Consider the following 20,427-nt stretch of genomic DNA (forward strand, 5'->3'; position numbering starts at 1 on the left):
GCGCGCCCCGCTGAGGGGCTGCGGGGTCTCGGCGCGGGGGGCGGGGCCTACGTGGAGGCGGGGGCGTGGCCTGCGCGCGGCGGCCCCGCCCCGCCGCGACCTCCGCGCGCGCACGGGCCGTTGCGGCGCGCGGCTCACGTGACGCAGGTAACGGTCCCCGCCCGGCCCCGCCCCGCCCCGCCCCTCCCCTCCCGTCAGCGCGGCCCGGGCCCGGCCCGGCCAGGTCGGTCAGCGGCGGGACGGGGCGGGGGGGGGAGGGCAGCGCCGGGGGGCCTCTGCGGGCTCCAGGGCCGGGAGCTGTGTCGGGGCGGGTCGCGGCGTGGAGCTGCCCCCGCTGCGGTGGGTGCCGGGGGCAGGAGCCGACACGGCAGCGGGCGGTCAGGCCCGCTCGGCGCGGCTTCCCCCGGGCGGGTCCGCCTGGCCAGCCCGCCGTGCTGGGGCACGCTCCGCGCGTGAGGGACGGGCCGTGGGTGCGGGCTGCGCAGACCTCGGTGAGGCTTTTGGCCCCGTTTCCCACAGCGATCTCCTGGAGAAGCCGGCTGCTCGCGGCTTGGGCGGGCGCCCGCGTCGCTGGTGAAAAACTGGCTGCGGGGTCGGGCCCAAAGGGCTGTGGTGGACGGAGGTAAATCCACTCGGCAGCTGTCACTGGCGGTGTCAGGGCTGTTCTCTTTGTGTCTTTGTCAGCGATCTGGGCGAGGGCATCGGGTGCACCCTCAGGATGTACGCCGATGACACCAAGCTGGGCGGGAACGGTGGTGTGCTCAAGGGTAGGAGAGCTCCATAGAGGGGCCTGGATAGGCTGGACCGATGGGCCAAGGCCAGCGGTGTGAGGTTCAACGAGGCCAAGTGCTGGGTCCTGCACCTGGGGCACAACAACCCCCTGCAGCGCTACAGGCTGGGAGATGAGTGGCTGGAAGCTGCCTGGCAGAGAAGGACCTGAGGGTACTGGTTAACTGCTGGCTGAATATGAGCCAGCAGTGTGCTCAGGTGGCCAAGAAGGCCAACAGCATCCTGGCTTGTGTTAGAAATGGTGTGGCCAGCAGGACTGGGGAAGTGATTGTCCCCCTGTACTCGGCTCTGGTGAGTTGCACCTCGAGCTGTGTTCAGTTTTGGGCCCCTCACTACAGGAAGGACACGGAGGTGCTGGAGCATGCCCAGAGAAGGGCAGCGAAGCTGGTGGAGGGTCGAGAGCACAAGTCTTTTGAGGAGCAGCTGAAGGAACTGGGGCTGTTTAGTCTGGAGAAGAGGAGGCTCAGGGGAGACCTTATTGCTCTCTACGACTACCTTAAATGAGGCTGTCGCAGGGTGGGGGTCGGTCTCTTTTCCCAAGCAATGTGTGATAGGACAAGAGGCAATGGCCTCAAGTTGCACCAGGGGAGGTTTAGGTTGGGTAACAGGAAAAATTTCTTCACAGAAAGGTCCGTGCAACACTGGGAAAGGCTGCCCAGGTGGTTGAGTCACCATCCTTGGAGGTATTCAAAAGACATGTGGGTGTGGTACTTAGGGATGCTGCCAGACCCAGTACAGATGCGGTTTAGTGGTAGACTTGGCAGCGCAAAGTTAACAGTTGCACTTGATGATTGTGGAGGTTTTTTCCAACCTAAGTGATTCCATGGTTCTATGAGTGCATGGCCTGTAAACTTCTTCCAGTTCAACTTTTTGGATGGAGAACTGTGCATCTTTATACAGTGTGGTGCCATGGCTGAAATGAAAAGCATTTAGCATGTGGAGGTATATATTCCTGAAGCAACCTTATTTGATGAAAATATTCCATGTGCCTCTAGTTTCAGTGATCCGTTGCAGCTTTTGCAGATGCTTCCAAAAGATATTAGCCTTTGCAACATGTTTATATTTAATGTGATCTTGAAAAAAGCTGGACAAACACTTTGTTATCAGGTTTGTCTCACTGTTTTCTTTTTCATGTGCTTCTATACCCTTCAGAAACCTAGCTAGAACAATTCCCACGACTATCCATGACATTGGGTCACATCTAGACTTGAGGGTGCCGGGGTGAAAGCTAGCTCATAACGTGAGACACACATCCAGTGCTGCAGAACAGCCGTGGAGATTTTCACTTGCTTAGGGCTTTCATTTACTTCCAACATGGTAAAGGTGCTTTGGTGCGTTAAATATCAGGTATTTGTTCTGGCTCATTGCTTCTTTCTTATTTATTAGATCTCTCGTAGAGGTTTAATTAATATCTTCCTTTAGGTTGTTTCTCCCTCAGCTTGATGCCTTGCCAATCACTGTTTTTGTTTCAGGGTTTGATTTAGGAAGCATAGCAGAGTGAACAATCCTACCTATTTCTGCCTTCTGCCTGCTGTCCTGTGTGCTGATTTTTGACCGACAGTCTGAAGGCTGAGTGGGCTGGAATGGTCTGTGATCATGTTGGTGGTCTCCAGTTCGATTAGCAGCTGACAGCTGTGCTAAACAGCGGCGTGTGCAAGAGGAGGAAGTAGGAAAAAGTCAGTTTTGTTCAGTGAAATGAATCTGTAGTTGAAATCTGACTGGAATTACATGATTGGCAGCTTTATACCAGTGGCAGTTATACCTCAAAGTGTGGTTCTGACCCCGTTTTGGAATTCAGATGGAAGTTGGAGGACACGACTGGTACCGCTTACAAACTCTTTGTTTCTAGTATATATTATGTCATATGCATAATTTGCATCTGTTTTCAAATCTCCTAAATTCTTGTTTTCCTATACATTTTTCGCTGAGTGCTAGAAAGATCTACACATCCACCAGACAAGCATTTTAGCACAAAGGAAAGTGAAATGACATGTACTTAAGAAGTTTGTCACTGTAGTATGATAAGGAACAAATCTTCACCCCCTGAGGTATGTGTGCAGATGTTTGGTGGCAGAGGGTGGGATTCACATGGGATTACATCTGTGCAGTAAGAATTTCTAGCAGAATGGGCACAGATACAAAGGCCGTGTCACATCTCACTTCTTACTGTTACAGCACGTTGAAATGTTACTAAGTTGTGTGAAATCATGCGATGTGTCTATAGTGGTTTTAGTGCGATTATGTCTTAGAGAGAATTATGTTTGTAGACAATACATTTTTAAATCTGTTGTCCCAGTTGCTCTGAGCTGTTGCAGGACTTAATCTGATTTCAAACCAGTGCTGATATTTATCTCCCCGTGGTTGACTAGGAGCCCTAATCATAGGCAACGTGTTGGGACAGGAGGAAGTCAATGTTGTAATAATCTTTAAATCTGTGAAATGGGAAATGACAAGTGAATACAGGTAGACAGGAAATAATGTTGATGTGTAGAGGATCCAGCATATTAGTAGCCTAACCCTTGCAAGTTGGCTGAAAACACCAAGCGGAGAGAGAAGAGCACGTGGTTTTGAGGTGGTTTTTGTTGGTTTGTTTGTTTAAAGGAGGGTTGCATACTCCTTTATATGATTTTGGTGATACTTCCTTGGGAGAATAATTTCCATGTATCTGGGCACCATGGAGAATGTGAAATGAATAATTTCTTTTCACGTTACTGTTATTCTTTTGCAATTTTAGCATCTTCAGCATTAGGATTGGACTATTTTTGGTCTGTCAGTAAGCTACGTATGTTCTTTTTATTCTCAAGGGGAGCTTTGATTCCCTTTGCTAGTGCTGAAGCTGATGGTATTCGGCATTTCCAAGATTCACATCCTTTTTTTCTTTTCATTGTGTTCAAAGTTATAAGGAATCTGCTTTTTTGTTAAAAAGCTAATAAGAGGTCATTAAAAGGATGAGTTAAATGTTGCAAGTTAGGAGAGAAAATGAAACTGAGCCTTTTCTTAAGATAACACCAATTCATGTCAATATGAAGACTTAACTAACGCTCATTATTGGTAGTATTTAATTATTTTGTCAGCATCATTGCATGCTGCCTAACTTTAAGGCAGCAGGCTTTTTTCAGCCACTGTATTTGTGATTGGAACTGTTTGTTGAAGCTACCCCAGTTTGGCTTCCTAAAAGGTCACATCTTTCTTCAGCTGAGCAACAGAAGCTGCAGTTGCCAGGAGCTCCGGAGAATTCAGTGATTAGCAGGGCCATTCGTTCGCAGGGAACCTGGGCTCAGGGGGCATGCGGTACAAGCGGTGTCGTGATTGCCTTAGAAACCAGGCTGATGTGATCGCTTACAGAACCTGTGAGGTGAACTGCTTGACGTGGGGATGGCCAGCAGCAGCAGGTCCACTGCTTTTCGTGTAGCTCCGCAATCAGCCATGGAATGAATGGCCTCTCTCCTGAAGATAAATAACTTCCTGCCTAGGCCGGAGCTTCGCTGAAGAGCTCTCTAGCCATAAACTTCAGCTTTCTCTTTGAGACTGAATGTGTCTGAAATTCATTTGCTGTTTTTCTGATTAAATTTTTTTTTTTGGTCTTATTAATAGGCTTGGATCTTCTGTCAAATAAACAAACATGAGTCATCTGAAGTTGTTTGCGGCTACGGTGAAGTGGCATGGCATTAAACTTCTGCAAAAGCAAGATATAGCCAGAAGGGTGTTTTTACATGACCGACGGTATGTTTCATCAGGAACCTCAGAACCATTCCTGAGTGGGAGTAATTCGAATTATGTGGAGGAAATGTATTATGCGTGGCTGGAAAACCCAAAAAGTGTACATAAGGTAAGTCTAAAACTTAACTGTAAATGATACTATTAGGTTAAGAGTGGAATTGATTTTTCTGTTTTTAACTTGTGTTATAAAAAGTCCAGAAAAAAGTCTTGTGCAAAATGAAAACTGTGGAACTAATTTCCTACATATTGATTGTTCTAAGATGTGATATTACAGCAAAAAAAAAAGTACAGAGGAGGCACGGGTATGGTGACCTCAGCTGAAAGAATGAGAAGTCCACACTAGACTCAGAAACTTTCAGCATTCTTCCATGGAAAGGCTGTTAAAGCAGACAGATAAGTAATTAATGGCATCTTGAAGAAGATCCAAGAAATAAAAGACTTTTAATTTTTTTGGTTTTCATAATGGGGTTATATCAGCGAGTATGTTGTAAACAAAAAATGGCGTGTTGGTGTTGGTACTATTAAACTGTCTTAACTGTACAGTCATCTTCTTAGGTAACTGTGCAAGTTGTAACCTTAAAACTGAATCTGAAATTGTCAGAAAAACCTTCTTATGTATCTTGAGAAGTGAATTCTTCTCTCTCTCTCCAGGCTACTTGAGTGGTTTGCATTTTTTTTGACAATGTTATTGCTAAATTCCTATCTTAAGGGCAAAATATATGGACATGTTTTTTATTTTTTAACAAGCTTTCTGCTGACAAGCAAGGCGCTCTTATGGTGATACATGTATATTAACTTAAGTGGTTGACGAGAAGTCTGATAAATTCTGAAACAGATGAGCCATTTTCTACAGAAGCATTGTGAATTGTGCCCAAAACATTTTGCCAAATTGGTTGTGTGTTGCCTTATTCTTGAGGCACATATATCAAAATGTCACTTAGAATTTGTTGCTCTAAGTCTGATAATCTGTCTAGAGAGTGAGGAAGTGACTCATGTTCAGGAGAAAAAAGGGGACCAAAAGTAGCAGTTTTGGAACTTTTTTCTGGATGCTGTGTATGATCTTAGTTCTGTTGGGAGATGACAAATCCAGCAGCGACTCTGAAGACTGAATGTGGTTGTTCACTTACCAGTTTTTTTGCGTTGTTCCTTAACTTGGAACTTAGAGACCTTTTCCAGGGGTGGCTCCTTCTCTCATCCCATCTTTGGTTCTTCTTCATGTAGCTGCCAGTGAAATTCCCAGCCAGTGCAGAGTAAGGTAGTACGTTGTGTGAATGCATAGATTTAATTTATGAGACATCCTCACCAGTTCTTGGTGCTCCAGATTGATCTTAGCCCTTGACTTGTGAGTGCACTGGATAAACTCACGCACAAGGTCTGTGCAGGGTGACATCTCCATTTTAGGTTGCAGCAGTGTATGTCAGCTCCCTTTCCCTTAGGAGGAAGGACCATGCTTGTTCAGACCCCTTGCAGTGGAGCACCTTCTGCAGCGGCCAGGTCCCCTGGCATTGTGAGGCTGAGCCGAGCCCTGCCGGAGCTGCCCAGGGTGCTGAAGGGCCCAGCCCTCCCAAGGCACCCCGTGTTGAGCTGCTGGGCTCCCGGGACCTGCTCCTTACTTTTCTCATGCTCAGGGATGGGTGGAAGCGCTAAAATCCCACCAAAAGGCTCTCCGGCTTGTCTGGTGGTCTTCCCACCTTCGGGATGAGGTAATGCAGTTTGTAGGTTGAACAGCAACTGATAAATTGTTGGAAATGAATGGACAGAGGAATGTAAACATGCTGGTGGAATAGGTTGTGGCCTAGGGAGTGGATCCCCACTGATTCAAGATGCATTTTAAGTATGTGTGAATTCTTTTCCAGGTTTAGTGTATGTAATATAATTACAGCAGTAATGAATTGAAGTAAACTCACTGTTTGACAGATTTTTGAGGCTTAAAAAGATATGATTGATGGATACCATCAATGCCTTTACAGCTATTCTTCCTTAAATAATTTTTTTTTTCAGTTAGGTGGGGGAGGAGAACAGTGTTGTGATCATCTTTTTTTTTCTTACTTTGTTTCATCAGTAAAGTTCATTTTCAATTTCTTCAAGACCACTGTATTTCATCAGCTAAAAACTAAGCTCTCCATCCCCTGAATTTTTGTTGACAGAAATTGTTTAATTTGGCCTTTAAAAAGAAAAAAGAAAAAAAGGTAAAATATTGAGAGCTGCAGTCACTCTCTTTCCTTAAAAATAAGGAAAACGTGTGCCATAGTTGTATGATGCTAGGTGAGGTTGTCGTTCTGTCATTCTGCTACAGAAAGTGTTGGAGGTGTTAGAAAACAATGTCAGAGACACCAGCACCTTGTGTGGTGTTGGTTATGGTTATCATTAATAATTTGGATCTCTCTGCAGACCACTCATATTTCATTGTCCTGCATTGCGTAGAGACCCAGTTTGTTCTGGGCTTTTAGACCTTACTTTCTCTTTCCTCTTTTTCCTCGTGTTTCTTCCTCGTGGATATCTCCTTATCAGTGGGGATGTACCTCCTTGTTGTTAATGAGATGAAAAATCTTTATTTTTTTCTGGTCTTTTAAAATGACACTCTATTCATTTTTACTTAGAAACTGCAATTAATCAAGGCTACTCAAATTATTTCCCCCTCAGAAGAATTGATTAGGCATGTCTTCCCATGTATGCTTACTTAAAACTACTGTTTGAAATATGACTATCACATGGAAATATCCACATTCAGTGCTACTATTGGTGCTTTTCCTGAGAATGTCTCCTTTCTTTATATACTGTGGTTATATGTCTAGGATATACATTTATTTCCATAGGAGCTTTTATTCCTTGTGTAAATCAGTTCCTGATGATTTCCTGCTCTTCCTTGTCTTTTGAATTTTCCTATTCTTAAAGCAGCCAAAACAACAATCAGAATAAAATGATGTGGGCTTTGAGAAAGGCATCATTATTTCTGCTTGAATTGTGGTGTCAGGGCCATAGATCATAAAGGAGAAGCTTGACAAGGCTCAGTTATTACTATCACAAGATTAATTACAAAACTGCATGGTTGGATATTGAGTACATAATGGCTACCATATTATCCCGTACGCAGCCACTCTACCATGAGTGTGTAATCACTTCCTTGTTGTATGTACCTGGAAAAAAGGTGGCCTTTTTTGGTTTGACTTTTTTTTTTTTTTTTTTTACATGATGCAGTGATGCTCACTGTGTGTCTTCTAAGGCTTTGCTGTCTTCAGTGCAGTTGATAAGTATTACAATATCACTAGAAAAAAAATCATCAAGATAACTAATATGTTGCTTGTTATTCTAAATGTAACACTTTTTATTATAGGAGTAGAATATTGCCACTTAATCACTTGAATTATATTATATTAATTGGGAAATTAAAATCATAGCTAACTACAACAGAGATTTGCTGCCAGGAAAAAAAAAAAACAAAAAACAAACCACAAACGGGCAATATATCATGTACCACTACATTTTTTTTTTCCACAGATGTGTTTTTCTATTATAAGTCCCCTCTACCATTTTTTAAAGAACTTGACTAGTCGAGAAGCTGTAGGTTTGCTGTGAGACCAAGTTTGTCTTCTGGCTGTTCAGTCACTTGGTAAATGCTGTTGCCAAAGACTGACATTGATACACAAGACTTGAAGACTATAATCTGGTATCAATCTTGAAAGACACTACAGAAATTTTTAAAGGCTTTGATGGATGTGTGTCTAGAAAAAACTAATTTTCTGTAGCCAAATGATGTATTTTCCCTCCCCTCTGATTAAATGTCAAGCTGGCTCAACAAATCAATAAGTTCAAAAATGCAATAAGAAGAAATAGCATGGGTTCCTTCTGTCCCGGCTGGCTGCATCTTCAGGTGTAAACATTTTGAAGGTATTTCTTTGTATTTGTGAGTTTGCATGCAGAAAGGGTCCTGTGCTTGTTCTTGAACAGGTAGCCTGTTGGGCAAGTCTCCCTGGGTTTAGTTAGCAACTGTCTCAGTAGACCACTTGTTTAATATTCTTTTTTTTTTTTTTTTTGTGGGACTGTGTTGTGATAACTTTTACATGAAAATGTTTTTTAAATGAAAAAGTTTTGACGCAGCAAAAAAATATTATGATCATCCTTGCACGTGTGTATACGATGGTTCGAAAAGTTGAGGAAGGAACCTTAAGATAATCAAAATGTATTCCTTATTAAAACTTTCCATGAATACCAAATGTTAGATTTGTCACAGTTCCAAATGCGTGTTTGGAAGCTATTAATTTAATGAAAGTTAATAACTTTGTATTGCCAAAGTAATTCCTGCAGTCTAAGTAGCCTTATTTGTAACGCAAAGGTATTGCGTCTGCTTACCACAGTCTGCGGGCTGCAAACTCCCAGATGAGGTGCCGTGTAAGCATAGAGTGAAAAAACGGTCTTAACAGAGAGTAAGAGGGAATACCAGGGGCGATACATTTACACTAACGGTCTTGTAGACCATTTATGGGATGTTCTGTAAATTCAGACTTCTAATCTAACTGTGGCTGGTGATGTGTCAAGTGAAGAAGAAAATATGAAATAAGCGTAAGTGATAAGGGAGGAAGAATGAACTCTTCATCCGTATGTCTCAAACTGACCACCAAGCATGATCTGTCTGCCTTGATTTGCCAAGGCATATAAAATTAGGCTGTGTTTAGATCGGGTCTGAATAAGGGGAGTGTGATTAATTAAGTATGTTTAGCGTATTTGTAGCAGTGCAGCTTAATATTAATGACAAACCAAAAGAGGTGTCTTTAAAGAGTTTTTCTCTGGCATTGGACTCATGTTCATGATGAAATTCTTGCACACAGGTTCAATGTTCCCCCAGCTTCTACAACTTAAGCTTGGAAGATTGGGTGAGGCTTTGCCCTTGTAGGCTGGCCCCCTCGTAGTGTTCCTGAATGCCTTGAAGCTTGTAGAAATTTCTGTATGAAGACTTCATTAATGAAAATACAATTTTATAAATATTTTTTTGTTGTGTAATTAGTATTACATTACAGAATACACAAAGGAATCAAAACAATGAATACTTTAAGTGGCTTGTGTAAAAGTATAGAAGGGAAATTCAAGGATTTTCCGTTCATTGTAATTCAGTTTCTGTAATGTGTATTCTCCTAAAGTTAGGACCTGTGACTGAAACCAGGGCCATAATTTCTTTTGTAAGGTATCCTGAGCTAGTCAGGAGAGGATTGTAGACCACAAGCCTCCCTCAGCACAGCTGTAATTGCTTTTCAACAGTTTTTTCAAGAAAGGCCCTTACGGACAGATTCGGAGTTAGCATATTCATTGAGTATCTTGAAGTATCATGAATTCTTTTAAGTGTCATTACAGGAATGGATTAACTTCATTTATTAGGGTTTTCAGTTTTACAGGCTTGATAGCTCTTTACCAGCCAGCATACTTATTATAGCCATTACTGGTTGCTTGAATAAACATATCATTTAAAAAGAGCTGTGTGAATGAATAATGTACCAAGATGCTTTGCTGGAGAGTAAAATGTGCTGGAGAGTTTTCCACTGAACAAGCTCAGTGTAAGAGATTAGACAAAAACGTTTCTGTGTAAATGAAAATATGGAGTTGCTACAGAGGTGTGGAGCATATCATACGTAGGAGCTGGACTCCATGATCCTTGTGGGTCCCTTCCAACTCGGGATATTCTCTTCTGTTCTATGTCATTGCTTACAATGTTATAGAGACAGTCAGGACAAGACAGACCTTTCATCTTGCGTTGTATTTATTCTCTCCTGTTGCTGGCTATTAGTCGTACTTAATACTGTAACGCAGTGAGGTATGATTTCCAGCTTGTAGCTGATGCATTTGGTGGAAACTTTTGTTTGAAGTAATAAATTTTCTTCCTTCCTTCCTCCTCTGTACACATGTCCAGTCCTGGGATTTGTTTTTCCGCAATACTAATGCTGGCCAAGCATATGATCCCCATCTACCAGATCAGCTGGAAAGAAAGGCGTCATTTCTTCAGAGCCATGGCCTGGCCCAGACACCAAGTAAAGCTGAAAAACTTGTTGAAGATCATCTTGCTGTGCAGTCTTTGATAAGAGCATACCAAGTAAGTGTACGCTGGGCTAAAGGTGGGAGGTTCTCTCCTTCGCAAACAACTTTTTCTTCCTTTTAATGTTCTTGTTTGTCCTCTGATCTTAATTTCTGTCTGTTAAGATTATTTTTTTCCTCTGACTCAGTAAGATGCTTGACTAAGTTGGAATGCTAAGTAATAATTACCTAAAGTAATTTTGCTTCATATGAACAGAATTGTCGTAGATGTGGAGGTACTAATGGATGTCCTGATGTGTGCAATGAAATAAGTACTTTTCCCACTCTTCAGCTGCAAACCTTTTCATGATCTAAGTTTGTCCTCACCTCTGGGGAAGCTGTTACAGGTCTAAATGCTTCAGTCTTTCTGTATGACAGGAGGAAATGTGCTTTCCTTCTCATGCATCTAGTGTGAATGTTGAGGTTTTTGACTTCAGCAGGATAATAAGTAAAAAGAGAGAGGAGTAGTAATAAATTAAACAGAGATTGAATTTTGGGAGGCTGAAAGTACTGAGTTTGGGTCAGCTTTGATGAATTTCTCTTAGAGAAGCTATTCATCAAAATTGACTTTGTTTCACACATTTTTTTTAACTTTTGAATTAAGAAATTAAATGTAATTTCCTTTTTTCCTCTAAAAGGAAAAGGATTTTGGAAGTGCTACAATGGTTTTGGTTAGATATTTTCTAAATGTAAAACAAGATTAAGTGTTTTTATTTGGACTTGTGTTTAATAACTTAAATTCAATAAGGGCTTGAAAACAGTGTGAAACGAACAAATAAGCAAACCCCAAACCTATAGATGTGTGTTGAGCAGCACATTCCAGTTCGATTTTTAAAATGGATTTTTGTTGCCTTTTTTTAATAAATTTGTAACTTCTCGAGAAGTTAGCTACAGTTTGACTTGAACAGATCTGTTCTTCTCAACACTAAGAATTTCATCTCCTGCTTGCTATGATGGAGGAATGGAAAAGGAACGCTATTTTTTTTTAAACTTGCCTTTCTGCATACATTATCATTGTTGATTCAAATATGAACTCTGCTAATGCAGCTGTTGGAGAGGTATGTTGTTGGAGAAAGATTTGTGAATATAGACAAAATAGGAAATTCAGTTTGAAATATCTATGCAGTAAACTACTACTACAGCCCATTCACTCTTGCTTGGAGTAAAATTTTATTGAAGAATTAGAGAAAATTAGAGAACATTGACCTGCTTTGACAGCATTTACTTGGAATTGTGCTGTTTTGTTTCCTGTGTTTGAAAGTGTGTGTTATCTGACTCAAATGATGGAATAGAAATGTCCCTATAAATGGCAGGCACCTATGTGTCTGTGACAAACAATGAAAGAGGATTACCTAAGGCAACTGTCTGTTTTTAAAAGGTATTTAATACCCTCTAAATTCAGCGTTGAAGGGATTAGATCAATTTGTGACCTTCCTTTGCCTGATAATGAAATGAAATTGAGAAAGATACAGAATTTTCATTTCTCAAACCTGTCAGTGTTTTATGGTTTTTGTGGTAAACTGCTTTGTGGTCTGTTGAGCAGGTCTCCTGGAAAGGCAGTTAATCTATTGCTTTTTCTAAAGCAGAGCACGGGATGCAATGAAAGAGGGATTTCCAGTGAAATGTGTGTGCTTGACAAAAATAAGCTTAGACACTAGAATGATTCTAAATTAAATGCTTTACTTCTTCTTTTCTAAAGTAGATTTTTTTTTTGGAATCTATGTCTAGAAAGCATGAACAGTGTACTAGAATGGAGTCTCTGACTACTGACTCTGCTTTGATGCGTTGTGATTTGCTGAGGTATTTATTAAATGAGTGGCTGTTTTGATACATTTAACAATAATGACATTTTAATTTGAAGCTGAATCAGATTTAGGGCTTTAAGTTCTGTATCGATGCAAAACACTCATGGATTTTGTTTGATATTTGGAGCAAATATTTGAAGTCTCTGGCACAGCAATTCTTGGGACTTTTTTCCATTTTGGCTGAAATTCTTTGAAAAAATTAAACTTGGCACTAGCTCTAAAGTGTACCTGTTTGTGTCCTGTTTCTGTTTAAGTAATGTGGGGAGTTCTTTTTGTGGTTTTGAGAGAGCATCATTATCAGTACTGGCTCAAGGGTTTTTTGGCTTGGTCCTTCAGAGTTTGTGAATCCTTTGACCCTGCATATGGCACATTTGTATTTGTTGTTATTGATTTAACTCTTAAAAAGTAAAACCAATTCAATTAAAACACAAATACTTTCAACACCTCTGCTAAATATTAACTAATTAAGATATTACATTTATCCTTCACGTTATATTAGAAAGGGTTTATCTTTCTCTTTTCTTATCTAGAGCAAAGGATCTCATGTTCAAATTGACTATCTTCTTAAACTGTGTTTTCATAAAATAATATAGAATAAGACTAAGTAGTCTTGTAGCACTTGTAGATCATGTAGTATGGTAGATCAGGGATAATTTTCCTTAAAATTTTTCATTTCTTTTAAGTTACAACAAAAATTGCAGGAATAGCCATATCCATTTGACTTTCTTTTTCCTTTTGTTTATGTTTGTAAACAGCACTTCTTAGCACTGTGGTTGATGAAATAGTACAGAAAGCCTTCTGGAGGTGTGAAGGATAGTATAGTGTCTTCTGAAGTGATGTGTACATCAGGATAATAGGAGGCAAACACTTCAACTCTAACTAAAAGTGTTAAACAAAAAAAAAAAGTCTTTATGACTTTTGTTAGTTGGAAAAAAATAAAATCACATTCAATTTAAAAACATTAAAATACTTCAGGAAAATTGTCCTCGATGCACTAACCGTTGCAATGGCCTTCAAAATGTTAACTTCATTTGCAAGACATTACTAATTTCTGTTCTTGTTGCACACTAATCTCTAGTAACTGATTTGTTTTCAGATCAGTAATGTATTTCTCTTCATGTTAAAAGATCTGTCAACCCAGGAGGAGAGTTAAAAAAACAAAAAACAAACCAAAAACTCTAAAGTATCTTGCTCTGAAACAAGAAAAATAATGAAACTTTTTTTTGCCAAGATCTGCAGATTGCTTTACAAATGATGAATCGAAGCGCAGTGTGGGATAGTACTGTAAATTTCATTTGATGGCCACAGTTACTGCATATAGCAATCACTTGTGGTTTTTTTTTTTTTTTGGCTGGATGGCTTTATCATGCTTTGCAAATTGCCTATGAGGTGTAGTACGAATACAGTATTTAATTAATTATCTGTTAGAAACATTGACCGTGAACAGTCATTTCTATTTGCCTGTTTTACCTGGTTTTGTTCAGTCCCAAAAGATGAAATGTGCAAACTGCAAAAAATTGGTTGTGCTAAGGGATATGTGTATCAGGGCACAATCTACAAGCCGTGCTTTGAGGGTATGCTGTCCTTAGCAGTAACCACCCAGTTATTCAGAAGGTGAGTAAAAATGGGTCCTTTAGACTAACTCCTGCTAGATTTCATGGTCTAGACAGGATCACCATTTAGCCCTTAATGTTACCCTTTAATGACCACAAGTCACTTGCATGCATCCTTTTGGCATGAGAGTCCGGCATGGTGATGTATGTTTTCCAGATTGAAGATTGTATGATTCAGCAGGAGAAAGATTTGCGAAGCTTCTAAATGGAGCATATAGAGGTTTTATCTCATCTGATTAAACTGAAAGATCTTCCTTGCTTGCTTTCTTGCTTGCTCATATGCTATCTCTTTGCATGTTCACTTGCGATTTTATGCTTGCTCATTCTCATCCTCTTTTTCACTCTCACCCTACCTCTTGTGAAAACTGGGCATAGTGGATATGGTGTACTTCATGAGCTTCTGTTTTTCACAACAACTTGTCTTTATTTCTCAGCTGTTCTGATAAGGATGAAAACACAGCCCCTCCCACCCCGGATTCTTGTTTCTCCTAGATTATCCTTTTTTGTGTTCACACAGCATTTCCAGTAACTGAATTACAACTCTTTCCCATGTGGTGTATCAAAGATATTAAAGGGAGGGGGGGGCTTTCAGCTTTTAGTGGTCTTGAAAGCCTTTAGGGATGGCAGCCCTGCTGAGTTACGTGTTTGTTCTTTGCATTTCCTGCTTTAAAAGCTCACTTTCACTTCTAAGTCACTCTCAAATGCTTCCAGGTTAATGGATACTTTAGCAATACAACCTTGTTCCTCTTTGATAGAAAAGAGCCTGTGTTGAGCTCCCAGATAAAATCAAAGTCGTCACTGTCTGAACTATGATACTGACATTTACTTTCTTCAATACGACTGAAGTTTGAAAGCCCCCATCTCCTCCAGCTACTCATAAGCATAGGTGGTGGTAGCTTTTCCTCTGTTCAGTGACGCTTGCAGCACTGGGGTCAAGGTTTTGGTTTTGTTGCTGTCTCCTAAATCAAGTCAAGAGCAAGTTGAGCCAGCGTTGTGGTTTAACCCAGCAAGCAGCTGAGCAGTCATTCACTCACACCCCCTGCAGTGGAATGGCGGAGAGAATTGGAAAAAAAGGTGAAACTCATGGGGTGAGATAAAGGCTGTTTAATAGGACAGAAAAGGAAGGAAAAAAAATAAGTGTTAATAATAATGATAAAAGAATATACAAAACAAGTGACATACAGTGCACTGCTGATGCCCAGCTGGTCCCCAAGCAGCAGCCGTACCCCAGCCAACCGCCCTGGTTTATTGTTCTGCATGATGCCATGGGGTACGGGGTGGTGTGGGACATCCCTCCGGCCAGTTTGGGCCAGCTGTCCTGGCTGTGTCCCCTCCCAGCTCTGCTGTACCCCCAGCCTCCTCGCTGGCAGGGCAGCATGAGGAGCTGAAAAGTGACCCTTGGCTCTGTGCAAGCGCTTCTCTGCACCAACTAAAACATCTGTGTGTTATCAGCATTGTTCTTGTCCTGAATCCAAAACACAGCACTGTGCCATCTACTGGAAAGAAAATTAACTCTATCCCAGCCAAAACCAGGACAGCCAGTTTTAAATACTGTCAGTTGTGATAGCACATTATTCTTACGAACCAAAGGATGAGGATGCAGCTGTCTATGGAAGTATATTGTGTGTAATTTTCATACAGTACTTATGCACTGGAAAAATACAAACCTTTTTGCTTGGAAGTATAGACATGTATAAAATCTGTGGTATATGTAGTTATTTTTTCTTTTCTATGGACAAATCCTGGCAGGGTACGGGGAACATTTCCAGAACAATATCATTGTAGTAACAGTCTCTAAATGTTTTTACCTTTGCATCACTTTGTTGTCTCCAAAATATTTGTAATCTCTCCAGGACTAGTGATCAGAAGTCTCTTGTAGATTATGAATCTCACATATGGCAGTTTTGACACTCTTACTTCAGGCCTTTTCTTGTTTTGTTAATTTTTAAAAATACCCCTTCTCTCTCAGGGGTTGATGAATTTAACTCATCTTGTAATGATGAATTTTTCATCCTTTTGGTTTTCTTTAGGTCCCATTTATTGTGGGTAATAATGACTGTTCTGCAATCAGAATATGAGCTCTGTTGTGTAGCTTGTTTGTAGATGGGTAGAAAAGAAGACAGCTTTGATTTTCCCCAACCTGTACTGCTGAATCTTATAGCTCTCTTTGTATTGTGTAGACAGATGAATCAGGTACACACTAGAAAACTAGATAGTTGTATACATTTTCATTATAATAGAGTGTCTAGTGTTATCTTACCAGTTATCTGTTGCCAAATTGTTAAGTTTCCCCTTCTGGAGTGCTGTTATTAAAAAGTAACTTGATATTGTGGAAAATACTGTGCTTTAGTAAAAGACCTGACTGCTCCTGGCATGTAATTTGGCACAGCGCTTTACTGATTTGCTCTTTTGGGTTTTGGCATTCTTGCTAATACTCGTCTTCCTCCTAATACTGTGCAGCAGATGTAGCTTAGGGAGGTGAATTCTTTCCTGTTGATGATGCTTGAGACAGAATTGTTTGCTTAGTTCCAGTCAGATAGACTTTGTGCTGCTGTAAACAATGAGGTGGCACAGATGTTGCCGTGGGCATCATTTGGCCTGTCAGAGCTTTATTGCTGGTGATTCATGAGATGCAAACAATCTCAGAGGCCAGACTGAATTTACAGGTCTGGTGGTTTTAAAAAAGATGCCTTAGTTAGGTTTGTTAGCTTACGAGTGGAGTGGATTTTGTTGTAAACTCTCCTGCAAATGTAGAACATCTGAATAGTGTTTTTGTAAGTCACTTCTTGTAAACAAGCCACACTTTCATCACTCCCTATTACTGTGTGATGTAATTTATTATTAATATTTTTTTCCTAGAGACAATTAGGATATTAACAGTGTGAATGAAAATCTATCCAGGTGATGTGAACTTTGTCCTTAAAAAGAAAAGTAATAAGGAGAAAACAGTAATGTATTCATTGAAAAAAAAAACTTCTAATGAGCTACTTTGGTATATTTGATTCATGCGTAACAGAGATTGTATAAAACAAAAAACCTGTGTGGCTCTATTGAATCAATTCATTGTTTCTTCAGCAGTAATGTCACACGTTAATATAAGGCACTAATCTATAGCAGCTTGTGGCATACATTGACACCAGTAATTCTGCTAACAGAAAGGTGACTAAACTCCCCAGAGCATGTTCCTTGATGTCTTGAATATCATTCATATCACAGATGAAATTTCCAAAATTCCTTGAATGAAAATGGATGTTGCTATGTGATGTGGAGCCAGGCTCGTGAAGACGGATCTGTTCAATTCCAATAGAAATTTCTTTTTCATCAATCCGTGTTTTAAGTCAGCAATGCCATATTTTGCTATTCTGCAGCTGCTGAAAGAAGGATTCAGACAAAAATACAAAATGGCAGAAATAGCAAGTGATTTATAGACTAGTCATCTTTTCTTAATTTTTGCCCAGAGATTTAGATTTTACCATCTTTAGCAGTTTCTTTACTTAGATTTCAGTGTAATTCTACTTTAAATTGTGTGCCAGACAAACTAAAACTTGCATCCTAATGTGTAGTCAACAGCTATTAATAGAAATAGTGTACATATCCTGAGATATAATGCTTATTTTGTGTTCTTGGTGGAAAAAGTTTCAAATCTGACTCTCTCTTGACCTTAGTAGTGCTTGCTTATTTTGACTTCATGGCCTATCTACATGCTTTGGAGAGATATTGGTGACTTTTTCCCTTTGTCTGACTTTTATTAGCATGATTTTTTTTCTCTTGCTTTCTTCCTTTTGTCAGATCCGTGGCCATCATGTTGCTCAGCTAGATCCTCTTGGGATTCTGGATGCAGACTTGGATTCATTTGTTCCATCTGACTTAATCACTACGATCGATAAACTTGGTGAGTGTACCGTATGCCTTATTATTTGCAATAGTCACTTGTCTTTTTTGTCTCCTGGGTTGAAGTGATTGAATAAGACATTTCAGGGAGGCTTCTACTTTTTCTGCTTGATGATATCACAAAGTAGTTCTTTGTGTCTCTGTAAGGAGGCTCAGACTTCAGGATGATGGAATTTCAGCTCCAGAATCACAGGTAAGGTTCCTGTGAATTCTCCTTCTCATGAATAATGATTGTAAGCACAACACACAAAAAAAAAAAGGAAGTCCTCCATTTTTTTTTACCACACCAGACATTATTACTAATCAGTACAGCAGGCCAAGATTCTGGTGTTCTAAGTTGCTTTTGTATCCTTTATGCTTGATATTTGTTATGACCTGGGACATATGAAGGCTTATCAATATGAAAAACAATAAGCAAAATTGTGAGTGAGGGAACTTGGCATGTTTCATGCCAAAATTGGATTCTAGCCTCTGCTACTTAGCCCTTCTGTTAGACTTCAAGAAGTCTGTTTGAAGTTTTCAGAAGAAAACATGAAAACCATAGAATTTTTGAGTTGTATGTAATCCAACAATGAGCATTTTAGTTTGCTGCTGGAAGAGTATACTACACTGGGATCTGCTTTTGCAAGGGGTTTTCTGGTTGGGAAGAGGGCATTTCTTTGAGGAATTGTTCCGATCAGTTTCTTTGTTCCAGCTCTGTTTGAATAAAGAAACATCTGATTGATTTCCCTCTACTTTTTAAACCACCTGGTTTGCTTAAAAGGGGGTATTCTACTTGCTAAGGACAGTGAATCAATTTTTCTTTGATATGTAGGCAAGCTCTTTGGACCTTACATAAAACATAGTGCAAGCAGTAGATAATACAAGTTCTGCTTAGTTTTGCTATAAGTACATCTACTGCCTCTTTGCTTCTGTGGTTTCTATTTCTGGTGGTAGGAAAGAAGCAGTTCTGACCCTTGATTGTTCAAAGGCAGTAGTAGAGTGCTTAAGTCTTTAAGGGCAGAGGTGCTTACACAAATCAAGGTTCACTTTGAAGTTTGTCGACTTTAATTAAAGGGAAGTACCTACAACGGACGTTTACTAACTAAAGATAATTTGTTCAGATCATGGGTAATTATTGGAAAGTCAGTACAAATTTTTTAAAATTTTGCAGATAGCCTAGTGCAGTGTTGTGACTGGCCAAAAGGGATCATACTGAAGGCGTGAGCACCAGAAAAATGTGCTAGAACTGTGAATGATTCGAGGGGGATGTGCCTCAGAGTGTGGTAACTGAGGTGACATTTCATTTTGTGAGGGGAAACAATTTCTAACCTAGTCTTGGAACAGGAAAAAAAAAAAAAAAGAAAAAGAAGTATTTCGAATGCTGTCTGACACAAAAATCCTTGAATGTTCCAGGCAGAAAACTTGCGAAAGGCCCCTGATAGTCCAGAAAGTATTTTAGTGTTTGGTTTTGTGTTTGATTTTCTTTGTCTCATCTTCTGGTTTCTTCTTCTAGAAACATCATGGTAGGAAGTTTCTTCTGGGAGTTTCTTTTAAAATGCAGCTAGTTACAGGTGTACCTGCCAAATAAGTGGTTCAGTTTCTAGAATTGCTTTTAGTAGCTCTTGGATTTCAGTAAGATTGTGTCTCTTTAAACATGAAGTGATGCTTCCATAAATATGCACTGCTATGGTATGAAGCACAGATGTTCTGTGTGTGCCTGTATATGCCTTTTTGCATGACACAGCATGAGGAGCCTGTGAAGCCTGACAGAAAGACAGCAAAGAAGAAGAATACAGGATGGTAGCACTACTTTGTTTCAAATAAAACTATGCTCCCCATTTTTGTGTATGTGTGTGTTATAGAATTAATTTGGTCCTGAAAAAAACAAATATAGTGCCAGAAAGAAGACAAGGTGGTACACAGACACCCGTTTTAGTCACTTCAGATTCAATGCTTTAAAATGTATTGTTTTACTATATATTATTTTAAAATATATTAACTTTAAAACAGAATGTGTTATTACTGAAAATGCTGTATAGTAAAAGTAATGGCAACACGGTTCTTTGGCCTGACTCCAACTCTAAATGCTAAGTTCCATACTTATTTAATCTTTAAATTGCTTTTTTGTCTTTTATCTTCAAGAAATAAGTTTAAAAGGGAATGCAGAGCACTATTATACATTGATTTAAGAGTTATGTGGTGGTTTTCAAATCAGTGGATGCCTGCAACATATCTTGAATCAAGATAAAGTATTCAAAAATAAAAATAGAGAAACTTTATTTTTTAATATTTAAATACTTTTAAATATTTTTACATGTGCACACATATAATTTCTCTCTATGTAAATATTTATTTGTAAAATGTATTTTAACTTTGATACATATATACACACACAATTTTAAGAAGCTATTTTTCCTTTTTCCATTCAAGTTTAACATTGTCATGCAGTCTCTTTAACTTGCATTGATATCAGTCTTGTACTCCTTACGTAACAATAACTATTTAATGAACGCATTTCTTTAAATTCCAGAATTGAATCTAGCTCATTGTACTAATGGATTCATCCA

General features: G+C 39.8%; 1 protein-coding gene across 4 annotated transcripts in view; it reads left to right on the forward strand.

The window, feature by feature from the left end:
- The first annotated feature begins 70 nt into the window (after positions 1–70).
- Positions 71–20,427, forward strand: part of OGDHL (oxoglutarate dehydrogenase L) — a 55,199-nt gene continuing 34,842 nt past the window's right edge. For 2 of the 4 annotated variants that reach the window (XM_067000687.1, XM_067000689.1), the window contains exons 1-4: positions 159–223; positions 4,384–4,618; positions 10,409–10,588; positions 17,777–17,879. In XM_067000687.1, coding sequence (XP_066856788.1) covers positions 4,412–4,618; positions 10,409–10,588; positions 17,777–17,879 — 490 coding nt within the window. In that variant the 5' untranslated portion in view covers positions 159–223; positions 4,384–4,411. The other 2 variants (XM_067000688.1, XM_048074820.2) reach the window with 2 other exon arrangements.

Source organism: Anser cygnoides, chromosome 7, assembly GCF_040182565.1.
Source record: "Anser cygnoides isolate HZ-2024a breed goose chromosome 7, Taihu_goose_T2T_genome, whole genome shotgun sequence".
In the NCBI taxonomy this organism is placed as follows: domain Eukaryota; kingdom Metazoa; phylum Chordata; class Aves; order Anseriformes; family Anatidae; genus Anser; species Anser cygnoides.